Source organism: Somniosus microcephalus, unplaced genomic scaffold, assembly GCF_052327205.1.
Source record: "Somniosus microcephalus isolate GS21.2 unplaced genomic scaffold, FLI_Smic_1.0 unresolved_chr7, whole genome shotgun sequence".
Taxonomy (NCBI): Eukaryota; Metazoa; Chordata; class Chondrichthyes; order Squaliformes; family Somniosidae; genus Somniosus; species Somniosus microcephalus.
The window spans coordinates 26,985,084-27,012,190 of record NW_028225185.1 but is presented as its reverse complement, the minus strand read 5'-3'; the positions used below and the strand labels follow the sequence as shown (position 1 = coordinate 27,012,190).

At 53.7% G+C, this 27,107-nt stretch overlaps 2 protein-coding genes across 2 annotated transcripts in view; one reads left to right on the top strand and one right to left on the bottom strand.

The window, feature by feature from the left end:
• The window catches only part of LOC147086661 (uncharacterized), a 730,919-nt gene that overhangs the window by 285,214 nt on the left and 418,598 nt on the right, over positions 1-27,107 (top strand). The gene's annotated exons all lie outside the window — the stretch shown is intronic.
• On the bottom strand, positions 24,335-25,638 carry LOC147086666 (uncharacterized). The gene has a single exon (XM_085978375.1). It carries the CDS (start codon positions 25,541-25,543, stop codon positions 24,482-24,484), a length of 1,062 nt encoding a protein of 353 aa, XP_085834501.1. The 5' UTR covers positions 25,544-25,638; the 3' UTR covers positions 24,335-24,481.

Below are 27,107 nucleotides of genomic sequence, written 5' to 3'. Positions count from 1 at the left end.
TCTCCCCCTCACTCCCCGCACCCTTTAATATCCCACCCAGTCTAATCCCACTCTCCCCCTCACTCCCCGCACCCATTAATATCCCACCCAGTCTAATCCCACTCTCCCCCTCACTCCCCACACCCTTTAATATCCTACCCAGTCTAATCCCACTCTCCCCCTGACTCCCCATGCCCTTTAATATCCCACCCAGTTTAATCCCACTCGCCCCCTCTCCCCGCACCCTTTAATATCCCACCCAGTCTAATCCCACTCTCCCCCTCACTCCCCACACCCTTTAATATCCCACCCAGTCTAATCCCACTCTCCTGCTCACTCCCCGTACCCTTTAATATCCCACCCAGTCTAATCCCACTCTCCCCCTCACTCCCCGTACCCTTTAATATCCCACCCAGTCTAATCCCACTCTCCCCCTCACTCCCCGTACCCTTTAATATCCCACCCAGTCTAATCCCACTCTACCCCTCACTCCCCGTACCCTCTAATATCCCACCCAGTCTAATCCCACTCTCCCCCTCACTCCCGGTACCCTTTAATATCCCACCCAGTCTAATCCCACTCTCCCCCTCACTCACCGTACCCTTTAATATCCCACCCACTTTAATCCCACTCTCCCCCTCACTCCCCGTACCCTTTAATATCCCACCCAGTCTAATCCCACTCTCCCCCTCACTCCCCGTACCCTTTAATATCCCACCCAGTCTAATCCCACTCTCCCCCTCACTCCCCGTACCCTTTAATATCCCACCCAGTCTAATCCCACTCTCCCCCTCACTCCCCGTACCCTTTAATATCCCACCCAGTCTAATCCCACTCTCCCCCTCACTCCCCGCACCCTTTAATATCCCAGCCAGTCTAATCCCACTCTCCCCCTCACTCCCCGTACCCTTTAATATCCCACCCAGTCTAATCCCACTCTCCCCCTCACTCCCCGTACCCTTTAATATCCCACCCAGTCTAATCCCCCTCTCCCCCTCACTCCCCGCACCCTTTAATATCCCACCCAGTCTAATCCCACTCTCCCCCTCATTACCCGTACCCTTTAATATCCCACCCAGTCGAATCCCACTCTACTGATCACTCCCCGTACCCTTTAATATCCCACCCAGACTAAACCCACTCTCCCCCTCACTCCCCGCACCCTTTAATATCCCACCCAGTCTAATCCCACTCTCCCCCTCATTACCCGTACCCTTTAATATCCCACCCAGTCGAATCCCACTCTACTGATCACTCCCCGTACCCTTTAATATCCCACCCAGTCTAATCCCACTCTCCCCCCTCACTCCCCGCACCCTTTAATATCCCATCCAGTCTAATTCCACTCTCCCGCTCACTCCCCGTACCCTTTAATATCCCACCCAGTCTAACCCCACTCTCCCCCTCACTCCCCGTACCCTTTAATATCCCACCCAGTCTAATCCCACTCTCCCCCTCACTCCCCGTACCCTTTAATATCCCACCCAGTTTAATCCCACTCTCCCCCTCACTCCCCGTACCCTTTAATATCCCACCCAGTCTAATCCCACTCTCCCCCTCACTCCCCGTACCCTTTAATATCCCACCCAGTCTAATCCCACTCTCCCCCTCACTCCCCGTACCCTTTAATATCCCACCCAGTCTAATCCCACTCTCCCCCTCACTCCCCGTACCCTTTAATATCCCACCCAGTCTAATCCCACTCTCCCCCTCACTCCCCGCACCCTTTAATATCCCACCCAGTCTAATCCCACTCTCCCCCTCACTCCCCGCACCCTTTATTATCCCACCCAGTTTAATCCCACTCTCCCCCTCACTCCCCGTACGCTTTAATATCCCACCCAGTCTAATCCCCCTCTCGACCTCACTCCCCGCACCCTTTAATATCCCACCCAGTCTAATCCCACTCTCCCCCTCATTACCCGTACCCTTTAATATCCCACCCAGTCGAATCCCACTCTACTGATCACTCCCCGTACCCTTTAATATCCCAACCAGTCTAAACCCACTCTCCCCCTCACTCCCCGCACCCTTTAATATCCCACCCAGTCTAATCCCACTCTCCCCCTCATTACCCGTACCCTTTAATATCCCACCCAGTCGAATCCCACTCTACTGATCACTCCCCGTACCCTTTAATATCCCACCCAGTCTAATCCCACTCTCCCCCCTCACTCCCCGCACCCTTTAATATCCCATCCAGTCTAATTCCACTCTCCCCCTCACTCCCCGTACCCTTTAATATCCCACCCAGTCTAACCCCACTCTCCCCCTCACTCCCCGTACCCTTTAATATCCCACCCAGTCTAATCCCACTCTCCCCCTCACTCCCCGTACCCTTTAATATCCCACCCCGTCTAATCCCACTCTCCTGCTCACTCCCCGTACCCTTTAATATCCCACCCAGTCGAACCCCACTCTCCCCCTCACTCCCCGTACCCTTTAATATCCCACCCAGTCTAATCCCACTCTCCCCCTCACTCCCCGTACCCTTTAATATCACACCCAGTCTAATCCCACTCTCCCCCTCACTCCCCGTACCCTTTAATATCCCACCCAGTCTAATCCCACTCTCCCCCTCACTCCCTGTACCCTTTAATATCACACCCAGTCTAATCCCACTCTCCTGCTCACTCCCCGTACCCTTTAATATCCCACCCAGTCTAAACCCACTCTCCCCCTCACTCCCCACAAACTTTAATATCCCACCCAGTCTAATCCCACTATCCCCCTCACTCCCCGTACCCTTTAATATCCCACCCAGTCTAATCCCACTCTCCCCCTCACTCCCCGTACCCTTTAATATCCCACCCAGTCTAATCCCACTCTCCCCCTCACTCCCCGTACCCTTTAATATCCCACCCAGTCTAATCCCACTCTCCCCCTCACTCCCCGTACCCTTTGATATCCCACCCAGTCTAATCCCACTCTCCCCCTCACTCCCCGCACCCTTTAATATCCCACCCAGTCTAATCCCACTCTCCCCCTCACTCCCCGTACCCTTTAATATCCCACCCAGTCTAATCCTACTCTCCCCCTCACTCCCCGTACCCTTTAATACCCCACCCAGTCTAATCCCACTCTCCCCCTCACTCCCCACACCCTTTAATATCCCACCCAGTCTAATCCCACTCTCCCCCTCACTCCCCGCACCATTTAATATCCCACCGAGTCTAATCCCACTCCCCCCCTCACTCCCCGTACCCTTTAATATCCCACCCAGTCTAATCCCACTCTCCCCCTCACTCCCCGTACCCTTTAATATCCCACCCAGTCTAATCCCACCCTCCCCCTCACTCCCCGCAACCTTTAATATCCCACCCAGTCTAATCCCACTCTCCCCCTCACTCCCCGTACCCTTTAATATCCCACCCAGTCTAATCCCACTCTCCCCCTCACTCCCCGTACCCTTTAATATCCCACCCAGTCTAAACCCACTCTCCCCCCTCACTCCCCGTACCCTTTAATATCCCACGCAGTCTAATCCCACTCTCCCCCCTCACTCCCCGCACCCTTTAATATCCCACCCAGTCTAATTCCACTCTCCCGCTCACTCCCCGTACCCTTTAATATCCCACCCAGTCTAACCCCACTCTCCCCCTCACTCCCCGTACCCTTTAATATCCCACCCAGTCTAATCCCACTCTCCCCCTCACTCCCCGTACCCTTTAATATCCCACCCAGTTTAATCCCACTCTCCCCCTCACTCCCCGTACCCTTTAATATCCCACCCAGTCTAATCCCACTCTCCCCCTCACCCCCCACACCCTTTAATATCCCACCCAGTTTAATCCCACTCTCCCCCTCACTCCCCGTACCCTTTAATATCCCACCCAGTCTAATCCCACTCTCCCCCTCACTCCCCGCACCCTTTAATATCCCACCCAGTCTAATCCCACTCTCCCCCTCACTCCCCGTACCCTTTAATATCCCACCCAGTCTAATCCCACTCTCCCCCTCACTCCCCGTACCCTTTAATATCCCACCCAGTCTAATCCCACTCTCCCCCTCACTCCCCGCACCCTTTAATATCCCACCCAGTCTAATCCCACTCTCCCCCTCACTCCCCGTACCCTTTAATATCCCACCCAGTCTAATCCCACTCTCCCCCTCACTCCCCGTACCCTTTAATATTCCACCCAGTCTAATCCCCCTCTCCCCCTCACTCCCCGCACCCTTTAATATCCCACCCAGTCTAATCCCACTCTCCCCCTCATTACCCGTACCCTTTAATATCCCACCCAGTCGAATCCCACTCTACTGATCACTCCCCGTACCCTTTAATATCCCACCCAGTCTAAACCCACTCTCCCCCTCACTCCCCGCACCCTTTAATATCCCACCCAGTCTAATCCCACTCTCCCCCTCATTACCCGTACCCTTTAATATCCCACCCAGTCGAATCCCACTCTACTGATCACTCCCCGTACCCTTTAATATCCCACCCAGTCTAATCCCACTCACCCCCCTCACTCCCCGCACCCTTTAATATCCCATCCAGTCTAATTCCACTCTCCCGCTCACTCCCCCAACCCTTTAATATCCCACCCAGTCTAACCCCACTCTCCCCCTCACTCCCCGTACCCTTTAATATCCCACCCAGTCTAACCCCACTCTCCCCCTCACTCCCCGTACCCTTTAATATCCCACCCAGTCTAATCCCACTCTCCCCCCTCACTCCCCGTACCCTTTAATATCCCACGCAGTCTAATCCCACTCTCCCCCTCACTCCCCGTACCCTTTAATATCACACCCAGTCTAATCCCACTCTCCCCCTCACTCCCCGCACCCTTTAATATCCCACCCAGTCTAAACCCACTCTCCAGCTCACTCCCCGTACCCTTTAATATCCCACCCAGTCTAAACCCACTCTACCCCCTCACTCCCCGTACCCTTTAATATCCCACCCAGTCTAAACCCACTCTCCCGCTCACTCCCCGTACCCTTTAATATCCCACCCAGTCTAATCCCACTCTCCCCCTCACTCCCCGTACCCTTTAATATCCCACCCAGTCTAATCCCACTCTCCCCCTCACTCCCCGTACCCTTTAATATCCCACCCAGTCTAATCCCACTCCCCCATCACTCCCCACACCCTTTAATATCCCACCCAGTCTAATCCCACTCTCCCCCTCACACCCCACACCCTGTAATATCCCACCCAGTCTAATCCCACTCTCCCCCCTCACTCCCCGTACCCTTTAATATCCCACCCAGTCTAATCCCACTCTCCCCCTCACTCCCCGCACCCTTTAATATCCCACCCAGTCTAATCCCACTCTCCCCCTCACTCCCCGCACCCATTAATATCCCATCCAGTCTAATCCCACTCTCCCCCTCACTCCCCACACCCTTTAATATCCTACCCAGTCTAATCCCACTCTCCCCCTGACTCCCCATGCCCTTTAATATCCCACCCAGTTTAATCCCACTCGCCCCCTCACTCCTCGCACCCTTTAATATCCCACCCAGTCTAATCCCACTCTCCCCCTCACTCCCCACACCCTTTAATATCCCACCCAGTCTAATCCCACTCTCCTGCTCACTCCCCGTACCCTTTAATATCCCACCCAGTCTAATCCCACTCTCCCCCTCACTCCCCGCATCCTTTAATATCCCACCCAGTCTAATCCCACTCTCCCTCTCACTCCCCGTACCCTTTAATATAGAAACATAGAAGATAGGAGCAGGAGCAGGCCATTCGGCCCCTCGAGCCTGCTCCGCCATTCAATGAGATCATGGCTGATCATCCAAATTCAGCACCCTGTCCCTGCCTTCTCCCCATATCCCTTGATCCCTTTAGCATTAACAAATATATCCAACTCCTTCTTGAATATATTTAATGAACTGGCCTCCACCGCCCTCTGTGGCAGAGAATTCCACAGGTTCACCACTCTCTGGGTGAAGAAATTCCTCCTCATCTCTGTCCTAAATGGCTTACCCCTTATCCTTAGACTATGACCCCTGGTTCTGGACTCCCCGCCATCGGGAACATCCTTCCTGCATCTAGTCTGTCCAGGCCTGACAGAACTTTATAGGTTTCGATGAGATCCCCTCTCAATCTTCTAAACTCCAGTGAGTATAAGCCCAATCGACACAATCTCTCCTCATACGTCATTCCTGCCATCCCAGGTATCAGCCTGGTGAATCTTCGCTGCACTCCTTCCATGGCAAGAACGTCCTTCCTCAGATAAGGCGACCAAAGCTGCACACAATACTCAAGGTGCGGTCTCACCAAGGCCCTGTACAACTGCAGCAAGACATCCTTGTTCCTGTACTCGAACCCTCTTGCTACGAAGGCCAACATACCATTTGCGTTCTTAACCGCCTGCTGCACCTGCATTCTTACCTTCAGCGACTGGTGCACAAGAACACCCAGGACTCTTTGCACTTCCCCTTCTCCCAATCTATTGCCATTCAAATAATAATCTGCCTTCCTGTTTTTGCCACCAAAGTGGATAACCTCACATTTATCCACATTATAGTGCATTTGCCATGTTTCGGCCGAATCACCCAAACTGTCCAAATCGTACTGGAGTTTCACGACATCCTCCTCACAGCATACCCTCCCACCCAGCTTTGTGTCGTCTGTAAATTTGGAGACATTACATCCAATTCCCTCGTCCAGATCATTAATATATATTGCGAACAGCTGGGGTCCAAGGACCGATCCTTGCAGTACCCCACTAGTCACTGCCTGCCACTCGGAAAACGACCCGTTTATTCCAACTCTCACTCCCCGTACCCTTTAATATCCCACCCAGTCTAATCCCACTCTCCCCCTCACTCCCCGCACCCTTTAATATCCCACCCAGTCTAATCCCACTCTCCTCCTCCCTCCCTGCACCCTTTAATATCCCACCCAGTCTAATCCCACTTTCCCCCTCACTCCCTGTACCCTTTAATATCCCACCCAGTCTAATCCCACTCTCCCCCTCACTCCCTGTACCCTTTAATAACACACCCAGTCTAATCCCACTCTCCCCCTCACTCCCCGCCCCCTTTAATATCCCACCCAGTCGAATCCCTCTCCCCCTCACTCCCCGTACTCTTTAATATCACACCCAGTCTAATCCCACTCTCCCCCTCACTCCCCGCCCCCTTTAATATCCCACCCAGTCTAATCCCACTCTCCCCCTCACTCCCCGTACCCTTTAATACCTCACCCAGTCTAATCCCACTCTCCCCCTCACTCCCCGCACCCTTTAATATCCCACCCAGTCTAATCCCACTCTCCCGCTCACTCCCCACACCCTTTGCCGCAGTAATTTAACTTGCTAATCATGCTCTTTGTAAAGAAGCTTTTTCGAACTTCCCCATTAATTCATGTTGTAGCGGTACCACCGAGTGTCCCTTACTTACCGGACACAATTCCCTTTAACGTAACGATGTAGCCGGTGCGGGGGCTTTCCTCCTTTGGGAGCGCGGGCGAACGCGATGACGCGGGTTAACGCGATGGCGTCACGTCGCACATCACGTGACCGTCCCAAGCGTGGGCAAACGCGATGACGTCATCACGCAAGTCATGTGACTACCCAAGCGCGGGAAGAACGCGATGATGTCATCACGCAATCCACGGGACTGCCTACTCCGTCCTCGTGGCGTCTCCGTCTGGTGAAGACCTATTTTATGGCTCTCCTGTACCGAGTTCTGCAACCTGTTTGAATTCCTCTGTTCCTGCATTAAAAACCTTTTTGATTGTTCTCCTGGAGTCGAACTCGATTATTGAGCAGGAATTCGTCCAATACCTACAATTGGTGAACCCGAATACCTGCAATTTCATGATTATCTTCAATTGACTCCCGCGCGTTACCCTCTCACTGCCCAATGGAAACAATCATGATTTACCACAGCAGAACCCTTCGTAATCTTGACTGCCCCTTAACCCTGTCAGCTCCAGTGCGAAATGCCTAAACTTCTCCATTCTCCGTTACCGTGGCCTATTGATCCTAGTGAGAAGCCCCAGACAGTGACCACCGTCAACAAGAACAAGTCCAGACATTTCCCATTGATCTTCAACCGCCCCACCGTCACCGAGTCCTGCATTTCAGAATGATACCCGGGGGGCTAAAAGGGTTAAATTCCGAGGACAGGTCGCACAGACTGGGCTTGTATTCCCTCGAGTTTAGAAGATTAAGGGGCGGTCTAATCGAGGTGTTGAAGATGATTAAAGGAGTTGATCGGGTCGAGAGAGAGAGAAACTATTTCCTCTGGTGGGGGGAGTCCAGAACAAGGGGGGGCGTCACCTTAAAATTAGAGCCAGGCCGTTCAGGGGTGATGTCAGGAAGCACTTCTTCACACAAAGGGGGGTGGAAATCTGGAACTCTCTCCCCCAAAAAGCTGTTGAGGCTGGGGGCCAATTGGAAAATTTAAATCTGAAATAGGCTTTTGTTGGGTATGGGTACCAAGGCGGGTGAGATTGATTTAAGGTACAGATCAGCCGTGATCTCATTGAATGGCAGAACAGGCTCGAGGGGCTGAATGGCCTCCTCCTGTTCCTATCCACATCTTGGCGGGGCCCCTGACCGGAGACTTAACTGGACTGGGCCATACAAACACCGTGGCGACAAGAGCAGGTCAGAGGCTGGGTATTCTGGGATGATTAACTCACTCCTGACTCCCCAAAGCCTCTCCAAGCATCTACAGGTCAGAAGTCAGGAGGGCCATGGAATATCGCAGCCACAGCAACAGTCAAGAATCTCAGCACATTACAGGACAGAGAGGGTCACTCGATCAGGTGACGATACTGTACTTCAAAAGCCTATGAAACGATTTGGGAGTTGCTGGGGTGGCGAAAGGCACAATGAACTGCAGCGCTGAATTTCATGTGTCTGAGGGAGCGCCGCACTGTCAGAGGGGCAGTACTAAGGGAGCACCACACTGTCGGAGGGGCAGTACTGAGGGAGCGCCGCACTGTCGGAGGGGCGGTACTGAGGGAGCGCCGCACTGTCGGAGGGACATTACTGAGGGAGCACCGCACTGTCGGAGGGGCAGCACTGAGGAGCGCCACACTGTCAGAGGGGCAGTACTGAGGGAGCGCCGCACTGTCGGAGGGGCAGTACTGAGGGAGCGCCGCACTGTCGGAGGGGCGGTACTGAGGGAGCACCGCACTGTCGGAGGGGCAGTACTGAGGGAGCGCCGCACTGTCGGAGGGGTGGTACTGAGGGAGCGCCGCACTGTCGGAGGGGCAGTACTGAGGGAGCGCCGCACTGTCGGAGGGGTGGTACTGAGGGAGCGCCGCACTGTCAGAGGGGCGGTACTGAGGGAGCACCGCACTCTCGGAGGGGCAGTACTGAGGGAGCGCCACACTGTCGGAGGGGCAGTACTGAGGGAATGCCGCACTGTCGGAGGGACAATACTGAGGGAGCACCGCACTGTCAGAGGGACAGTACTGAGGGAGCGCCGCACTGTCGGAGGGGAAGAACTGAGGGAGCGCCACACTGTCGGAGGGGCAGTACTGAGGGAGCGCCGCACTGTCGGAGGGACATTACTGAGGGAGCACCGCACTGTCAGAGGGACAGTACTGAGGGAGCACCGCACTGTCGGAGGGGCAGCACTGAGGGAGCGCCACACTGTCGGAGGGGCAGTACTGAGGGAGCGCCAGACTGTCGGAGGGGCGGTACTGAGGGAGCGCCGCACACTCGGAGGGACAGTACTGAGGGATCGCCGCACTGTCAGGGGGGCAGTACTGAGGGAGCGCCGCACTGTCAAAGGGGTGGTACTGAGGGCGCGCCGCACTGTCAGAGGGGCAGTACTGAGGGCGCGCCGCACCGTCGGAGGGACATTACTGAGGGAGCACCGCAGTGTCAGAGGAACAGTACTGAGGGAGCACCGCACTGTCGGAGGGGCAGTACCGAGGGAGTACCACACAGTCAGAGGGGCGGTACTGAGGGAGCGCCGCACTGTTGGAGGGGTGGTACTAAAGGATAGCCGCACTGTCGGAGGGGCAGTACTGAGGGAGCGCCGCACTGTCGGAGGGGCAGTACTGAGGGAGCGTCGCATTCTCAGAGGGGCAGTACTGAGGGAGCGCCGCACTGTCGGGGGGCAGTACTGAGGGAGCGTCGCACTCTCAAAGGGGCAGTACTGAGGGAGCGTCGCACTCTCAGAGGGGCAGTACTGAGGGAGCACCGCACTGTCAGAGGGACAGTACTGAGGGAGCACCGCACTGTCGGAGGGGCAACACTGAGGGAGCGCCACACTGTCGGAGGGGCAGTACTGAGGGAGCGCCAGACTGTCGGAGGGGCGGTACTGAGGGAGTGCCGCACTGTCAGAGGGGCGGTACTGAGGGAGCGCCGCACTCTCGGAGGGGCAGTACTGAGGGATCGCCGCACTGTCAGGGGGGCAGTACTGAGGGAGCGCCGCACTGTCGAAGGGGTGGTACTGAGGGCGCGCCGCACTGTCAGAGGGGCAGTACTGAGGGCGCGCCGCACTGTCGGAGGGACATTAGTGAGGGAGCACCGCACTGTCAGAGGGACAGTACTGAGGGAGCACCGCACTGTCGGAGGGGCAGTACCGAGGGAGCACCACACAGTCAGAGGGGCGGTACTGAGGGAGCGCCGCACTGTTGGAGGGGTGGTACTAAAGGATAGCCGCACTGTTGGAGGGGCAGTACTGAGGGAGCGTCGCATTCTCAGAGGGGCGGTACTGAGAGAGCGCCGCATTCTCAGAGGGGCAGTACTGAGGGAGCGCCGCACTGTCGGGGGGCAGTACTGAGGGAGCGCCGCACTGTCGGAGGGGCAGTACTGAGGGAGCGCCAGACTGTCGGAGGGGCGGTACTGAGGGAGTGCCGCATTGTCAGAGGGGCGGTACTGAGGGAGCGCCGCACTCTCGGAGGGGCAGTACTGAGGGATCGCCGCACTGTCAGGGGGGCAGTACTGAGGGAGCGCCGCACTGTCGGGGGGCAGTACTGAGGGAGCGCCACACTGTCGGAGGGGCAGTACTGAGGGAGCGCCAGACTGTCGGAGGGGCGGTACTGAGGGAGTGCCGCACTGTCAGAGGGGCGGTACTGAGGGAGCGCCGCACTCTCGGAGGGGCAGTACTGAGGGATCGCCGCACTGTCAGGGGGGCAGTACTGAGGGAGCGCCGCACTGTCGAAGGGGTGGTACTGAGGGCGCGCCGCACTGTCAGAGGGGCAGTACTGAGGGCGCGCCGCACTGTCGGAGGGACATTAGTGAGGGAGCACCGCACTGTCAGAGGGACAGTACTGAGGGAGCACCGCACTGTCGGAGGGGCAGTACCGAGGGAGCACCACACAGTCAGAGGGGCGGTACTGAGGGAGCGCCGCACTGTTGGAGGGGTGGTACTAAAGGATAGCCGCACTGTTGGAGGGGCAGTACTGAGGGAGCGTCGCATTCTCAGAGGGGCGGTACTGAGAGAGCGCCGCATTCTCAGAGGGGCAGTACTGAGGGAGCGCCGCACTGTCGGGGGGCAGTACTGAGGGAGCGCCGCACTGTCGGAGGGGCAGTACTGAAGGAGTGCCGCACTGTCGGAGGGGCAGTACTGAGGGAGCGCCGCACTGTCAGAGGGGCAGTACTGAGGGAGCGCCGCACTGTCAGAGGGGCAGTACTGAGGGAGCGCCGCTCTGTCGGAGGGGCAGTACTGAGGGAGCGCCGCACTGTCGGAGGGGCAGTACTGAGGGATCGCCGCACTGTCAGGGGGGCAGTACTGAGGGAGCGCCGCACTGTCGAAGGGGTGGTACTGAGGGCGCGCCGCACTGTCAGAGGGGCAGTACTGAGGGCGCGCCGCACTGTCGGAGGGACATTAGTGAGGGAGCACCGCACTGTCAGAGGGACAGTACTGAGGGAGCACCGCACTGTCGGAGGGGCAGTACCGAGGGAGCACCACACAGTCAGAGGGGCGGTACTGAGGGAGCGCCGCACTGTTGGAGGGGTGGTACTAAAGGATAGCCGCACTGTCGGAGGGGCAGTACTGAGGGAGCGTCGCATTCTCAGAGGGGCGGTACTGAGAGAGCGCCGCATTCTCAGAGGGGCAGTACTGAGGGAGCGCCGCACTGTCGGGGGGCAGTACTGAGGGAGCGCCGCACTGTCGGAGGGGCAGTACTGAGGGAGCGCCGCACTGTCGGAGGGGCAGTACTGAGGGAGCGCCGCACTGTCAGAGGGGCAGTACTGAGGGAGCGCCGCACTGTCAGAGGGGCAGTACTGAGGGAGCGCCGCTCTGTCGGAGGGGCAGTACTGAGGGAGCGCCGCTCTGTCGGAGGGGCAGTACTGAGGGAGCGCCGCACTGTCGGAGGGGCAGGACTGGAGTCTTCACAAACTGCGGGCTGGAGCCTTCACAAACTGCGGACTGGAGTCTTCACAAACTGCGGACTGGAGTCTTCACAAACTGCAGACTGGAATCTTCACAAAGTGCGGACTGGATCTATCTGCTAATTTTGCCCAATCAACGCTGGAAACTGTTTTTCCTTTTGGTGAAATGATTTTGGACACCGATGCCATTAATCTGCGAGGTGTCAGCCGGTGTGAGGCTCGGCCCACACGGTCGGTGCCGTCAGTATCCAGGGTCTGACGCCCGCTTCAAACCTTGCCGGCCGCGCCACCGTAACTAGGTCGTCAGGGCATCCCGTCCAATCCAGCGGCTCGTTGCGTTCGGCCCACAAACTGCCCAATCGCTGCGGCTTTTGTTGGCAGGTGAAGCTGTTGCTGGGTGTAAGCGTTGGGCCGCAGCAGTGAAAGGGTTAACCCCACGCCCACGCCCGCGGCCACGGAGGTGCCGTGGAATCTCGCTGGCTCTGCATTTTACCCCCTTCCGGCACTTTGAATCCCGCAGAGGCAGGGAGGGCAGCTCAGGGTCGAGGGTCAGAGGCCAGGACTGGGAGGGCAGCTCAGGGTCAGGGGTCAGGGGCCAGCACAGGTAAGGCATTCCTGGTTCAGGGGTCAGAGGCCAGGACTGGGAGAGCAACCCAGGGACGCCACATACTTTGGTTCTGTCTTCACAAAGGAGGACACAAATAACCCCCAGAGATGTCGGGGAACATCGGGTCTAATGAGAGGGAGGAACTGAACGAAATCAGTATTTGTAGGGAAATGGTGTTAGGGAAATTGACGGGATTGAATGCCAATAAATCCCCAGGGCCTGATAATCTACATCCTAGGGTACTTAAGGAAGTGGCCCTAGAAATAGTAGATGCATTGCTGGTCATCTTCCAAAATTCGATAGACTCTGGAACAGTACCCATAGATTGGAGGGTAGCTAATGTTACCCCACTATTCAAAAAAGGTGGTAGAGAGAAAACGGGGAATTATAGACAGGATCGGTCAAAGTCAACATGGATTTACAAAAGGTAAATCGTGCTTGACTAATCTACTGGAATTTTTTGAGGATGTAACTGGTAAAATAGATAAGGGAGAACCAGTGGATGTGATGTACTTGGACTTTCAGAAGATTTTCGATAAGGTGCCGCATTAGAGATTAGCGTGTAAAGTTAAGCCACATGGGATTGGGGGCAAGGTATTGACTTGGATAAAGAACTGGTTGGCAGACAGGAAGCAAAGAGTTAGAATAAACGGCTCTTTTTCCGTGTGGCAGGCAGTGACTCGTGGGGTACCGCAGGGATCGGTCCTAGGACCCCAGCTATTCACAATATATATAAATGATCTAGACGAGGGAACTAGATGTAATATCTCCAAGTTTGCAGACGACACAAAGCTGGGTGGGCGTGTGTGCTGTGAGGAGGATGCCGAGAAACTCCAGTACGATTTGGACAGGTTGGGTGATTGGGCAGAAGCATGGCAGATGCAGTATAATGTGGATAAATGTGAGGTTATCCACTTTGGTGTCAAAAACAGGAAGGCAGATTATTATCTGAACGGCAATAGATTGGGAGAAGGGGAAGTGCAACGAGACCTGGGTGTCCTTGTGCACCAGTCGCTGAAGGTAAGCATGCAGGTGCAGCAGGCGGTTAAGAAGGCAAATGGTATGTTGGCCTTCGTAGCAAGAGGGTTCGAGTACAGGAGCAAGGATGTCTTGCTGCAGTTGTACAGGGCCTTGGTGAGACTGCACCTTGAGTATTGTGTGCAGTTTTGGTCGCCTTATCTGAGGAAGGATGTTCTTGCCATGGAGGGAGTGCAGCGAAGATTCACCAGGCTGATACCTGGGATGGCAGGAATGACGTATGAGGAGAGATTGGCCTAGAAATTCGGTGGCGCCCCATTTGGGGTGCCAAGCTCGCCTGGGCGCCGGAATTTCCGCTCTGGACGGAGCCGCTTGCGCCAGCACGATATTCAGTTTCTGCGCCCCAAACGGAAGCAGGGCGCTGCTCGAGGCGCCCCGCATCCGTCTTGGGGCGCTGCAACTGAATATCGCAGCGCAAGGTGCCGCAGCGCCACACGTTGCGGCACGGCGCGCTGCGGTACTGCAGGCCTTCCTCCTCTTCTTAAAGGGGAGGGGCCTGCACCAGCGCAATCTCCGATCGCGAGTGCTGGCAAAAGAGCCTGGCGCCGAGGAGACGTGCCGGGCTCTTGGGAGGCAGCTGACACTGCCCGGGAGGGGGGGTGGGATCAGGAGGCCGGGGATGGCGGCGCGAGGAGGTGCTGGCAGGCGGCCAGTCAAAAAAATGGCCGCCCCGCACCTCCCCTTTAATTAGCGCCACTACCGCCACAGGTCGGCCCCCCTGAACTGGTCGCAGATTGCGACCGGCATTACAGCGGAGGGCGCGACCCAATATCACGATCGGGGCAGTAGCGGGGCGCTGCGCACACCGATGACGTCATCGGTGGCGGCGCAGCGCTACAGGCTAACGCCGCCATTAGCGCCCCGCTAAATTTCGCGGGGGGCGTGGCGCTAAAGCCACTGAGTGCCCTCTTTGGGCGCTAACTGGTGGCGCAGCCCACCGAATTTCTAGGCCATTGGGTCGATTGGGCTTATACTCGCTGGAGTTTAGAAGAATGAGAGGGGATCTCATTGAAACTTATAAAATTCTAACAGGACTAGACAGACTAGATGCAGGAAGGATGTTCCCGATGGCGGGGGAGTCCAGAACCAGGGGTCACAGTCTAAGGATAAGGGGTAAGCCATTTAGGACTGAGATGAGGAGGAATTTCTTCACCCAGAGAGTGGTGAACCTGTGGAATTCTCTACCACACAGGGCAGGTGAGGCCAATTCATTAAATATATTCAAGAAGGAGTGTTATGTCCGTGAATGATTGAGACACGGACAGCAGGAGTTGAACAAAACAAGTCTTTACTGATGGAAGTCAATAGTGAAACTGAAAACAACAGAGGTTCACTAGCGCCTTTTATACAGGGGTGGTCACTGCCGGTACTGCAGTCTGAGACCAGTTATTCTCTTAAAGGTACATACACAACAATTCCGCCCCTTTTAGATAAACAGTACATAACATTCATTTAACAACTAAATGATAACTAATTACAATCACAATTACGGTTGCTAGATACATTGGTTAATTTTAAGCAATTATAAGTTCAGTCTTTGAGGAGGCTTCCTGATTCTGTCTGGATAACGCCTCTTTGGGGTATCAGGTTCTTCTGGCAATGTTGAGTCAGGATCAATGTCGTTGTTTGGTTCATCTGCTTCCAATATCACCGGTTCTGTGGTAGCTGCAATTGGAACGTCGATTTCATTACCAGGTGTATCAGATCGTGGTGTGGAGTTGACGTTTTCCAGTGACTCTAGAATCTGGTCAGCATGGCGTCTTACAATGCTCTCTCTAACGTCCACGGTATACATGAGAGGTCCTTGCCGTGTACAAATCGTTTCTGGCTGCCATTTCTCAGTGCGGTAGTCCCGGGCCAAAACTGGTTGACCTATCTTAAAACTCCTGGTCGGCCTTTCATTCATATTCTGAAACTGCCTGTTCTCCACATCTCTTCGGATATTTGGCTTAACCAAATCCAAGCGGCATCGTAGTCTTCGATTGAAGAACATCATGGCTGGAGTTTGGTTGGTAACCACATGTGTCGCATTCCGGTCAGCAAACAAGAAGTTGTCCACCTTGTGTTGTAGGGGTATATCTTCATTACACATTGCCTTGATAGCCTTCTTGAATGTTTGGACAAACCTCTCGGCCAATCCATTAGTGGCTGGATGATATGGGGCAGATGTGTAATGCTTAACACCATTGTTCTTTAAGAACCTCCGGAACTCTTCAGACACAAACTGTGGTCCATTGTCAGAGCAAATCTGTTCAGGCAGCCCATTCCTGGCGAATATGGTTCGTAAAACTGTGATAGTTTTTTCCGTGGTGGTTGAGGACATTTTTATTACCTCTGGCCACTTTGAATGTGCATCCACCGCAATTAAAAACATCGAGTCCATGAAGGGACCAGCAAAATCAATGTGCACCCTTTGCCATGGAGATGAGGGCCACTCCCATGGATGCAGAGGAGCTTGTGGTGGGGCGTTTTGGACCTTCTGGCATCCTGCACAGCTCTTGGTCATCTCTTCGATTTCTCTATCGATTCCCGGCCACCACACAAACGCTCTGGCTAAGTTCTTCATTTTTACCCCACCCAGATGACCCTCATGAAGCTCATTGAGCACTCTATCCGTCAACTTAGGTGGAATTACTACTCTGGATCCACACATCAAGGTTCCTCTGCACACTGACAGCTGTTCTCTTCTCGGCGAGAATGCTGGCAGCAGTGGTTCGCCATGTGCTGGCCATCCCTTCACCGTTAAATCATAGACCCGTGATAGTGTCGGGTCATTCCGTGTTTCCTTTTCTATGTTTGCATTCGTCACAGGGAGACATTCGACTATGGTCGAGTGGAATAACTCCATTGGATCCACTGCAAGGTCTTCTTCTTCCACCGTCGGCAACGGTAGGCATGACAATCCATCAGCATTCCCATGCTGTTTAGTTCCTTTGTACTCGATGTCATATTGGTGTGCCCCTAGGAAAAGGGACCACCTCTGCAGCCGTTGTGCTGTCATTATCGGTACGCCCTTCTGAGGGTTGAAAATGGAGACAAGAGGTTGATGGTCGGTGTTGAGTCTGAGTGTTCCAGATATGCTTAATATAAATCACTGGACACAGACAACAAGAATAACTAAAACAGGTCTTTACTAATCGAAGGTCAGGGCTGAACTGCTTAGCAAATTACTACACAGAGTTTATATACCGGTGTGGTCACCACCGGTACTACAATATACAGTAGCCAAGAGAAAGTAGTCCATCTCTTAAGGTAGTCTCTTAAGGTGGTACAGGTTACATACACAACAATCGGTTAGTAGAGTAACTTTTTGACCGTGCAGGTAGTGATTGAACTTCTTCACCCCCCACACTAGGCTGAGGGCCTCTCTGTCAATCTGGGCGTAGTTACGCTCGGCAGAAGTTAACGAGCGTGACGCAAAAGCTATCGGCCTCTCTAAACCATCAAGGAATTTATGTGACAGTACCGCCCCAATGCCGTAGGGAGACGCATCACACGCCAGTCTGATCGGCAGTGCTGGGTTGTAGTGAGCCAATACTTCCCTTGAAGTGATTAAGTCCGTACTCGTCTGAAAGGCCCGCTTAAAATCATCGCTCCATTTCCATGCTACCCCCGTTCGTAGCAGGGCGTTCAGTGGGTGCAGAATTGTCGACAAATTCGGCAAAAACTTATGGTAGTAATTCACCAATCTGAGGAATGACCTCAGTTGCGACACATTTTCAGGTGCTGGGGCCTTAACAACTGCTTCAATTTTGTCAGGGGACTTATGTAACCCCTCTTCATCAATCACGTGGCCACAATACAATATCTGTTTCTTAAAAAACTTGCACTTGGGGCGGTTGGCTCGTAGCCCATGGTCCCGTAGTCTAGTGAGCACCTGTTCTAGGTTGTTAAGGTGTTCACTGTCATCTTCACCTGTCACAAGGATGTCGTCCAAGTAACACTGAGTCCCCGGAATCCCTTGCAGGACTTGTTCCATTGCTCTTTGCCATATCGCCGGAGCCGATGCTACTCCGAATACCAATCGATGATACTGGTAAAGACCTTTGTGAGTGTTTATCGTGAGATACTTCCTAGAGGACTCTTCAACCTCCATCTGCAAATATGCTTGTGCTAGGTCAATTTTTGTAAAACGCTTCCCTCCAGACAGTGAGGCGAAGATGTCTTCTATCCTTGTACTGTGTGAAGGACTGGGTTCACCGTCACCTTGAAATCCCCACAGATGCGAATCTTCCTTGGCTCCCCGGACTTATTGCTTAACGTTTTCTTCATGACAGGAACGATGGGTGTCGCCCACTCACTCCAGTCGACCTTAGACAACACACCTGCCTTCTCCAGATTCTCCAGCTCTGCCTCGACGGCTGGGCGAATTGCATATGGTACCGGTCTTGCTTTGAAAAACTTGGGAACTGCATTCTCTTCTATTTTTATCGAGGCGGTTACGCCTTTAAGCGTGCCCAGTTCTTGTTGAAATACCTCTTTGGCGTTAGCTAAGATTGTTGACAATCGTCCAGGAGTGACGTCTTCATCTTTTTTACCGTCCACCGTCATTGCATGAATGGAGTGCTAATCTAAGTTTATCTTCCTGATCCATTCACGTCCCAATAACGGTGGTCCACCATTTGGCAGTATGTAGAGATACAATTTCCGTATTTTCTTGCCGTTGTATTCGACAGGCACCCTTATTTTTCCTCTGGGGTATACTTTTTGCCCCGTATACGTCGTCAAGACGATGGATGTCTCTCTCAAGGGTATGTGTGAGAATAGTCGCTCGTAGTCTCGTCGATTCATGACGGTTAGCGCTGATCCTGTATCCAATTCCATTTTAACTTGGGACCCTGCTATCGTGAGGGTGACCCAAATGGTTCGGTGATCCTCTTTTGCGATTACATTGTGAAGTTTGAGACAGCTTAGTCTCCTGTTCCCGGATTCACTATCGCTCATCTGGTCTTCGGAACTACTGTCCGTCATCTTTTGTACTTTCTTGTACGGTCCCTTAGTAGCCTTTTTGTTGTCGCTGGTCTTCTTCCCAAACCTGCAAACTCGTGCAATGTGTCCCACCTTTCCGCATTGCCTGCATATTTTGTCTTTGGACCAGCAGTCTTTCTGGTCATGGTTAGTTCTGCCGCAGCGATAACATTTTGCAAATCCCCGTGTCATTTCATGGGTGCCGTATTCCTGTGGCTTTTGTTGAATTTCTGCAGCTCCCCTGGCTGCTGCTTCATACGATACTGCCACGCTGAAAGCCTTATCTAGCGTCAGCTCTTTCTCTGATAATAACTTCTTCTGTGTTCCTTCACTCAGGAGTCCACAGACAAATTTGTCCTGTAGGGTATCTGCCAGTCCTTCGAACTGGCAGTGCTTTGATAGCTTGCGTAGTTCCGTAAGGTACTCAGCATTGCTCTCATCTTTATGTTGAGTTCTCCTGTGGAATTTAAATCTTTCTGCTATCAACAGCGGTGCAGGGTTTAGGTGTTCCTGTAGGACAGCAACAATTTCGTTAAAACTCTTCGCCTTCAGTTTGGCTGGAGTAATCAGGTCCCGCAATAGGCCGTACGTTCTAGCGCCCATTAAATTTAGCAATACCGATGCCTTTTTCTCATCAGCTATTTCGTTTGCCTCGAAATATACCTCGACTCTTTCCACATACGTGGTCCAATCCTCTAATGTATTATCAAAAGCAGTGATACAGCCAGTCTTCGGCATCTTGCAAATCTAAAATGGTGCCTCCCGCGCTTTGCCTTCTTCCCCGATTTAACAAAATGGCGCCTCCCGCGCTTTGTCTTCTTCCCCGCTGATTAAGATGGCGCCTCCCGCGCTTTGCTTTCTTCCCCGCTGTTGCTAGCGCTGCTTTCCGCGGTTCCTTGCGCGTTTAATATTTCTTTAATTTTAATTATTTTCCCGTCGTGGAACAACCCTGTGGGACTCTTGCCTCCCTCTTCTCGGGTCTATACGCAGCCCGGCTTCGTAGCACCGACCGCGCCCTGTGTGCTCCACCCTCTCTCTCTCTTCTTCCTGACAACGCTGCTCGGCCCCGTTGCAAGCCACCTGCTCGAGTTCGCGACCGCCGCAGCCCAGGAAGGATCAGTGTACTACCTGCCACCAGCCCGATTAGCTGAAGCACCGTCGACAGGAACCAGGCCCCGCATCCGACAGCTTCTCCAGCAATCTTCAACTCCGCTAACACAGGGGCGGATGCCCACGGTCGACGCCCGTTTCTACTGCCTCTTACTTTCTTTTCTTTCTGGCCTCGACCTCTGCTCACTTCGCTGTAGGAATGGATCCCAGGAGGTGGTGCAGACTGTAGGTAGGTTCATATCTGCTCGTCGCCAATATTATGTCCGTGAATGATTGAGACACGGACAGCAGGAGTTGAACAAAACAAGTCTTTACTGATGGAAGTCAATAGTGAAACTGAAAACAACAGAGGCTCACTAGCGCCTTTTATACAGGGGTGGTCACTGCCGGTACTGCAATCTGAGACCAGTTATTCTCTTAAAGGTACATACACAACAAGGAGTTAGATATATTTCTTAAGGCTAAAGGGATCAAGGGATATGGGGAGAAGGCAGGGACAGGGTACTGAATTTGGATGATCAGCCATGATCTCATTAAATGGTGGAGCAGGCTCGAGGGGCCGAATGGCCGACTCCTGCTCCTATCTTCTATGTTTCTATGTTTCTATGATTGGAATCGGAGAAAAGCGAGGGCCACGCGCGAACTTTGGGCTCGGGAGGGGGAAACACTCGTCCCCTCACTCCTCTCGCCCCCATAAGGTGACCTTATCATTCTTGTCCTCACTTCCCACTCCTCCAGTTCCCATCCCACTCACCTTAGATGTTTAAATTCACCCTTGTCCTTTAACCCGTCCAACAGTTTCCAAAGTTCAGACCCGTCGAACAGACAACGCAAAACCCAATGAATCTGTGGAAAAACATCTTTTTACTTCAAATCAGCAAGAGATTACAAGTAAAATCCGACAGTTATGAAGCGTATAATAATTCGCAATTATACCTAAGCATACACAGAGTTATCCCTTGACTTTAAAATCAAGTGATAACAAGCCAACTCTACATACGCTCTAACACCCAGCGAGTGGTCAATCTGGCAGTGACTAGATGTATGATTCCCGGCAACTGACCAGGACGCCCGACTGCAGCAGCCCCGAGTGTCTTAAAACGACATCCTCCCCCTGCCTTACATCCCCACACTCACCGCCACCCCCACCCCCACCTTCTCCTGCACCGCCCCCCCCCCACCCCTTCCACCACTCCCTCTGTTAGTTCTGCTCTCTGGAACTTCCTGTCCTGCCCCTCCTCAAAATACGTCCCTTTTAACTGAGCCTTTAGTTCCCCAGCCTGCCCTGAACCCCTCCGCCCCTCCCTTACCCCCCTCCCTCGCGTTTGATATCCTCCGTAATGCTTCGAAGCTCAGAATGGGAGCTTTGCTCTGTGGCTCAGCGGGCAGCACTCTCGTCTCTGAGTCAGAAGGTTGTGGGTTCAAGTCTGACTTGGCGGAGTAGGCTCGAGGGGCCGAAAGGCCTACGCCTGCTCCTATCTCCTATGTTAATCACACAGCACAGGAGGCGGCCGTTCGGCCCAACGTGCCTGTGCCGGCTCTTTGAAAGAGCTCTCCAATTAGTCCCACTTGACCCACAGCCCTGCACATTCTTCCTTTTCAAGTATTTCTCCAATTCCCTTTTGAAAGTCACTATTGAAACATAGAGATGGCAAAGACGCTGAACAAATATTTTGTATTAGTCTTTACAGTAGAGGACACTAAAAATATCCCAACACTGGACAAACAGGGGGCTATAGGGGGGGAGGAGCTAAACACGATTAAAATCACTAAGGAGATGGTACTCAGTAAAATAATGGGACTTAAGGCGGATAAATCACCTGGACCTGATGGCCTACATCCTAGGGTCTTGAGAGAAGTGGCGGTAGGGATTGTGGATGCATTGGTGATTATTTTCCAAAACTCCCTGGACTCAGGAAAGGTCCCGGCAGATTGGAAAGCTGCTAATGTAACACCCTTATTTAAGAAGGGAAGTAGACAAAAAGCTGGAAACTATAGACCAGTTAGCCTAACATCTGTGGTTGGCAAAATGTTGGAGTCCATTATTAAGGAAACAGTAACAGAGCATTTGGATAAACATAATTTAATCGGACAGAGTCAGCATGGTTTTATGAAGGGGAAGTCATGTTTGACAAATTTGCTCGAATTCTTTGAGGACATAACATACAGGGTGGATAAAGGGGAACCAGTGGATGTAGTGTATTTGGACTTCCAAATGGCATTTGACAAGGTTCCACACAAAAGATTACTGATCAAGATAAAAAATCACGGGATTGGGGGTAATATACTGGCATGGGTGGAAGATTGGCTATCTAACAGAAAACAAAGAGTTGGGATAAATGGTTTGTTCTCGGGCTGGCAATCAGTAACTAGTGGTGTTCCACAGGGGTCAGTGCTGGGACCCCAACTCTTTACAATCTATATTAATGATTTGGAGGAAGGGACTGAGTGCAACATATCCAAGTTTGCCAACGATACAAATATGGGAGGGAAAGCAGTGAGTGAGGAGGACATAAAAAACCTGCAAAAGGACATAGACAGGCTGTGAGTGGGCAGAGATTTGGCAGATGAAATATAATATTAGAAAGTGTGAGGTCATGCATTTTGGCAGAAAAAATCAAAGAGCAAGTTATTATCTAAATGGAGAGAAACTGCAAAGTGCTACAGTACAAAGGGATCTGGGGGTCCTGGTGCATGAAACACAAAAAGTTAGTATGCAGGTACAGCAGGTGATCAGGAAGGCCAATGGAATCTTGGCTTTTATTGCAAGGGGGATGGAGTATAAAAGCAGGGAAGTCTTGCTGCAGTTATACAGGGTATTGGTGAGGCCACACCTGGAATACTGCGTGCAGTTTTGGTTTCCATGTTTAAGAAAAGATATACTTGCTCTCGAGGCGGTTCAGAGAAGGTTCACCCGGTTGATTCCGGAGATGAGGGGGTTGACGTATGAGGAAAGGTTGAGTAGGTTGGGACTCTACTCATTGGAGTTCAGAAGAATGAGAGGTGTGTGATGAAATATGCCATTCATCAGGCACTCTGTATTCTCTGTGTTTGATTGTGCCTGTGACTGCGACAAGCAGGGGAGTTTAGTTTCAGTTTCATTTCCTTACCTGTATTGTATTGTGTGTAGGGCTCCGCCCATACCTGGCCCCTACTTAAGCAGGCCCCAGCGTGTCTCACAGGCAGTACAGCAGATCTCTGGATGAGAGACACTTCTCCACTGTGTATTACTTTCTGAGTTAATAAAAGCCTTGCTTTGCTCCGTTAACGTTGAGTCTCGGATTCATTGAGGCACATCAAGGTGATCTTATCGAAACATATAAGATTGTGAGGGGGCTTGATCGGGTGGATGCGGTGAGGATGTTTCCACTGATGGGTGAGACTAGAACTACTGGGCATAATCTAAGAATAAGGGGCTGCCCTTTCAAAACTGAGATGAGGAGACACTTCTTCACTCAGAGGGTAGTAAATCTATGGAATTTGCTACCCCAGAGAGCTGTGGAAGCTGCGACATTAAATAAATTTAAAACAGAGATAGACAGTTTCCTAGCAGATAAGGGAATTAGGGGTTACGGGGAGCGGGCAGGGAAGTGGACGTGAGTCTAGATTCGGATCAGCCATGATCCTATTGAATGGCGGAGCAGGCCCGAGGGGCCGTATGGCCTACTCCTGCTCCTACTTCTTATGTTCTTATGTTCTTATGCTTCCACCGCCCTTTCGGGCAGCGCATTCCAGATTCCACAACAACTCGCTGCATAAAAAACATCCTCCTCATCTCCCCCTCTGGTTCTTTTGCCGATTATCTTCAATCTGTGTCCTCTGGTTACCGACCCTCCTGCCAAAGGAAACAGTTTCTCCCGATCTCCCCTCAGGATTTTGAACGCCTCTATTAAATCTCCCCTTAACCTTCTCTGCTCTAAAGAGAACAAGCCCAGCTTCTCCAGTCTCTCCACAATAACTGAAGTCCCTCATCCCTGGAACCATTCTGGTAAATCTCCTCCGCCCCCTCTCCAAGGCCTTGACATCCTTCCTAAAGTGCGGTGCCCAGAATTGGACACAAGACTCCAGCTGGGGCCTAACCAGCGATTTATAAAATGCACCGCCTCTCTGAGGCCTGCGGCTGAGGATTGCTGGCCTTGTAACGAGGGTGCGTCAGGCTTGGCTGCGATGCCCTTCTGCGGTCGAGCAGCCTGCTTGAACCTTCGGCTCACGTGTTTAAGAACGTCGGCTTTGGGGTGGGGGGAAGATACTGGAGGGTTTCGGGGCATCGGGGAGCCTGTAAACCTTTAAAGGAGAAGGACGGGGGGGAAGGGGAAGTAGCAATGGTTCTCCCATAGTAATAGCAGATAGACAATCCCGTATCAATAACATCTTTTATTGCTATAATATTCCAGTTGATTTTTCCTCGCCAGGCGGCCATTTTGAGACCACCAGGTGGCCATTTAGAAACGGTCAGGCGGCCATTTTGAGACCGCCAGGCGACCATTTTGCGACCTCCTGGTGCCCGGCATTTTCAGAAGCACTTGCGATGGACAATGTTCGGCCCCATCTCGTTGTACTCCTGCCGCTGAACCCACAGGTCCTGGAAGGAGTTGAGGGAGGCCATGATGGAGCCCCCGACCCAGGCCGAGACCCCGCGGTGAGGGGCCGCCGTGATCTCCACGCGGGCGCCCTTGCCGCTCAGCTTCCGCAGCTCGGTCCCCATCCGCTCGGCAAAGCCATTGAGCAGCGAGGTCCCGCCGCAGACCAGCACGTTCTCCAGGAACCGACCCCGGTACTCCTCGCAGCAGGCCTGCAGGCTCTTGATGGCCAAGATGTGGAGGCCCGGGTCCTGGAGGCCTACAAGAGGAGGCCGAAAGAGGGCCTCGGGGCAGCTGAACCTCTGGCTCGTCAGGGTGATGGTGTGACCGTCGGGGAGCCTGTACTGGGCCATGTACTCCCTCTCGTCCCACAGGATCTCCTCCTGGTAGTCCTGGGCCGTGTAGCAGCACTGCTCCTTGATGTGCTTCACCAGGTGCGTCTCCTTCCTCCCAAAGTAGTAGCCGGCGTCTCTCAGGAGCTCCCTCAGGTACATGGTGAGGTGAAAGCCGGCCAGGTTGAGGCAGTAGGTGGCGTTGGGCAGGACGAAGCCGTCGTCGATGAGGGAGACGGTGGAGACGGCCGATCCGGACTCCACGACCAGGCCGGTGGTCCTGCCGACCGAGTAGAGGGACAGCAGCGGCTGCGAGGCGGCGTAGAAGGCCGGGGCCCCGAAGCCCTCGAACAGGAGCTCGGCCCGCCTCTCCCGCTGAGCCTTGGAGGTCAAGGGGTGCTCTGCCAGCAGCACCCCGTGCTCCCGGGGGTCCACACGCAGCACGTGGTGGAAGACTTGGTGCCAGATCGTCTCCAGCACTGGCAAGTCGGCGGCTCCGTGGTCCGGCCAGGCCTCCACCAGGGCCCGGGGGCTCTCTTCCCCGGTGAAGCCGGCTTTGGTGCGGCTGCAGCCATTGTCCATCACCACGCCGCGCGTCTGCCTCACCGCCACCGGGCCCGTGGCCTCCGATGGGGCGGGGGCGGCAGGGCTGGGGTGCTTCATCTCGCAGGCTCAGGGGTGCGTCTCCTCGGGGGGCCAATAAGCAGAGCGGTCGGTCACGGTGGGTGGGTGTGGAGGGGTGGGTGGCGAGCCCGCACCCGGTCAGCTCGAAGGGTCCGCTTGGAATTAGCTGACACCACCCCCCGACCCCGACCCCCGACCCCCAGTGTGACGTCACAAGGCCGTGAGTGTGACCTCGCCAAGGGTGGCCGTGACGACAGCCCCCACTGTGATCTCAGAAGGACTGCGATCTGTTCCCCTTCCCCTGCCTGACCCTCCCTGGGCTACGGGTTCCACCGACACCAACCTGCCCACCCCCTCCGTTCTTCATGCGTGCGTTGGCTATTCAGCCGAGGCAGGCGTCACGGCCGCGACCGTCCCTGCCCTGTTAATCGACCACCGGGTGTGCGGTCTCCGGCAGGGGGCAGCGAGCAAAGGCAGGAATCCCGGCTGATTTCGCCACTCCCTCGGACAAGGGCACTGAGGCAAATTGCGGCCGCAGAGGGACTCGGGGGTGGGGGGGTGGTGGGGGGGCCCCAGCGCAGGCCCTCCCTCGCCCCCCCCCACCACCCGACCGTAAAGATAACAAACCCTCCAGCTCAGTCAATGTGTCCAAAGAGGAAATCTTTCCACTTTGGCCCTATATCGGATAAGAACAGGTGACTTTCTAAATGGTCAAAAGCTAAAAACAGTGGAGGTCCAAAGAGCTCTGGGGGGCAGGGCCCAGGTACATAGATCATTAAAATGTCACAGACAGGTGCAGAAAATAATCAGAAAGGCTCATGGAATGCTGGCCTTTATACCTGGAGGACCAGAGGGGGTAGAAGTTATGCTGCACCTGTACCTGGGTTAGACCACACCTGGAGCACTGTGAGCAGTTCTGGGCACTGTTAAGTCTGTGTGTCCCAGTTAAGCTTATTATAAATCACTGGACACAGACCACAAGAATAACTTTAACAGGTCTTTACTATTCGGAGGTCAGGGCTGAACTGCCCAGCAATTCCCTACACAACACTTATATACCGGTGTGGTCACCATCGGTATTACAGTATACAGCAGCCAAGAGAAAGTAGTACATCTCGTAAGGTAGTTCTCTTAAGGTGGAACAGGTTACATACACCACAGGCACCACACCTTAGTAAGGATATATCGGCCTTGGAGGGAGTGCAGCATAGGTTTACAACACAACAACTTGCATCTATCTAGTGCCTTTAATGTCCCAAGGCGCTTCACAGGAGCCACATAAGGAGATATTAGGACAGGTGACCAAAAGCTTGGTCAAAGAGGGAGGTTTTAAGGAGCGTCTTAAAGGAGGAGAGAGAGGTAGCGAGGCGGAGAGGTTTAGGGAGGGAATTCCAGAGCTCAGGGCCCAGGCAACACAAGGCACGGCCGCCAAAGGTTGAGCGATTATAATCAGGGATGCTCAAGAGGTCAGAATTGGAGGAGCGCAGATATCTCTGTGGGGTTGTGGGGCTGGAGGAGATTACAGAGATAGGAAGGGGAGGGGGGCGAGGCCATGGAAGGATTTGAAAACGAGGATGAGAATTTTGAAATCGAGGCGTTGCTT